General features: G+C 38.6%; 1 protein-coding gene across 1 annotated transcript; it reads right to left on the minus strand.

The window, feature by feature from the left end:
• Window positions 1-239: 239 nt before the first annotated feature.
• On the minus strand, window positions 240-1,993 carry LOC149193875 (uncharacterized). The gene has a single exon (XM_089407011.1). The coding sequence runs from the start codon at window positions 1,811-1,813 to the stop codon at window positions 1,211-1,213; it is 603 nt and encodes a 200-aa protein (XP_089263137.1). The 5' UTR covers window positions 1,814-1,993; the 3' UTR covers window positions 240-1,210.
• Window positions 1,994-2,798: the final 805 nt, after the last annotated feature.

Genomic DNA, 2,798 nt, shown 5'->3' on the forward strand with positions numbered 1-2,798 from the left:
ATAAGTTCAGAAGAACAATATCTCCTGCTACTGTGAACAGATTAATGTTACAAATAATAAATAATAAAAAATAAAAAATAAAACCCCTATTTCCATTCATGGAACGGAAAACAGTCGGCTTGGACGATGACAAACGGCATCACACCGTAAAAGATAAATAAAAATTCGAGGATTTTGAACATTAAATTTCTGAAATTATGTGAATTGCAGAGTACCCGGAATGTGATAATGAATTATTTAACCCTCTCCTAACCATATTCACATTCCAATGTACCAAATAATCGACCGGAAAACTTTGCGGCCCAAATAATGAGCCGAAAAAAAACTACTGCGGCCTGGAATATGACACATATGAGTTAAGAGATGACGGAAACGGAAAGCTTGCGTCAAAGTTGTTAATGGTTACCGTTAGTCCCCGTTCCTTTTCCGTAACATCGACGGCGATATATATGCAAAGAGATAGAAGTATGGTATTGTTTTTTAAATGCCTCATATGATCCCTGTCGATTGAAGGGAAAACGTTGACGGCCAACGGAGTATTAAAACGACGAGAAATGAAATTCATAAATATTTATACAATTTACAATCTGGTAGATAGCTATTTTTTCCTTTCTCGTTTTTCGTTTTTCAGCTGGCTAGAGTACTCTCCGAATCGGATAGAGGATCCGAACAATGGTTGCCTGTAGATCGACTATATTGCCTATAGAGCAGCAACGCTTGGGTTTTATATACAGAGATCACCCAATAGACGAAGCAGTCCATAACAGAACAGAAAAGAAAGAAAGAAAAAAAACAGCACGCTGCTATGCAATTAAAGAGTGATGATTCTCTTTGAAGGTAGGTTAGTCTAGTTGGTCGAGTTTTAATGGTGTAAGTTTTACTCTCATACAATTGAGATTAGACTCTATAATTGAGCCAAAAGCAAGTAATCTCTCATACTCTTGGGATTAGGCTCTATAATTGAGCCAAAAACAAGTAATCTCTAAATTCGGTTGAGATTAGGCTCTGTAATTTAGCCAACAACAAATGATCCACTTAGTATAATTAGCTATTACCGATATAATTAGTGATTACCGACCTCAAGACCATGTACCACTAAAAAGGAGAAAAAAAAAACACGCAAAAGTAAAGAGGGCTGATCTTCTTTTCTGAATTCGTCTGCTTAATAAGCCACACTGGAATCTGAAATGAAAACGATCCGATTCAACCTTCAGGAGACATCTTGAGCCCTGATCATATGGCGCAGCCTGCTGGGGCGTGGCTGAAAGGACGTTCTCCTTCGCATGTGGTGGCTGGAGGGGCGTATGAGGGCCGTGAGGGCTCTTCTCACCCATTCTCCTTCCACGCTGCCGATTCTTGCCAGCGAATTCGTCATGGAAGACCTCCTCGCATTTAACTGAGAATGCGTAGAAGAAGAGGAATTATTACCCTTTCTATGAAGACTGCAACGGAACGAACCAGGATGATTCGTCGGTGAACACATACACGTCTTCCTGGGCGGAGCACAGGGAACAGGCTTCATGGCGGCGGCGCCGCCTTTGGGTGAAATGGCACTGCCCGCGGATCGAACCTGCGATACGGATCTGTCAAAGGCGAGATTGATAGAAGACGACGCTGCGGCAGCATTCGTAGTAGTAGAAGGAGGAGAGCCACTGGTAATGTTAACACGAGTAGGCGACAGCGCTCTGTGGATTGCAAATTTGAAAGCGGAGGAAGATGAAGGCGAATCGAAACACCGTGTGGGAGAAAGGGATCTCTGAAGGCCAAAACTGAAACGTGTCACAGGGGCTCTAGATCTGTTTCTCGCCTCCATTTTTTCTCACAGGAAGGTTTTGCTGGTGAGCCGGGCAAACCGAGCAAACCGAACTGCCTTTCTTTATACAATATTCTTGACCAATGTTTACCATTGTTACACCTAACAGAAGGTTTGTTAATCCACTGTATTTCCCTGACTTTCCACCCGATTTTGGCCTTTCCCGAGGCAGTGATAGGGAAAGATTGTGACCTTGTAAAGAGAGGTGGGTTCTACTTATCCTAAAAGCCGGCCATACCCGACACCTGGTTCCATTATGTGCGGTTAAATTCCTTATTATTATAATTGATTGCAAATGAAGAAACGGACCCATGCGAGGCGTGAAAACATGGGACTACCTACTTTGAGGTTAGTTGAGCAAGGGATATTTCATTACAATTTGAAGTTCAACCATGATCGAACTACTGCGGGTCATGCATCTTGCTTTCTCTAAAGGCTGAGCATACAATAGGTTGGAATATTAAAAAATCCTATAATCTCAACACCTCTACGTTAGGTTAAAAGGGAATGTTAAGGCGTCATCGCTAACTGATACGAGGTGAGGAGGTATGAGAATCGGGTTTAGAATTGGATTGGTTTGTGGGATTATTTTCAATTAAAAGATGTATTTTATATGTAGATATAACACTGACTTTTAAACTGTACATCAGTTGATTTAGTTTTGTTTTGTAGAATAGTTTTCAATTAAAAGATGTATTTTATATTTAAATTAGTTGGTTTATAAAGCGTAAATTAGTTGGTTTAGTTTTATTAGGTTTGAAATTCATTCAAATTCAATCTAATATTAAATAAAAAATAAATAATATTTTAATATTAATAAAAAATTAACTATTAATTTGATATTTAATATTTTAAGCAACCTCTCATAAATACATTCGATTTAATAGATTCTTCTAATAAGCATCATGAACCTTAAAAAATTAACTATTAATTTGATATTTAATATTTTAAGCAACCTCTCATAAATACATTCTATTTAATAGAT

The sequence above is a fragment of the Pinus tabuliformis genome, chromosome 2_2 (assembly GCF_031772625.1).
Source record: "Pinus tabuliformis cultivar Carrire ecotype Pingquan chromosome 2_2, CPIR1, whole genome shotgun sequence".
Lineage (NCBI taxonomy): Eukaryota > Viridiplantae > Streptophyta > Pinopsida > Pinales > Pinaceae > Pinus > Pinus tabuliformis.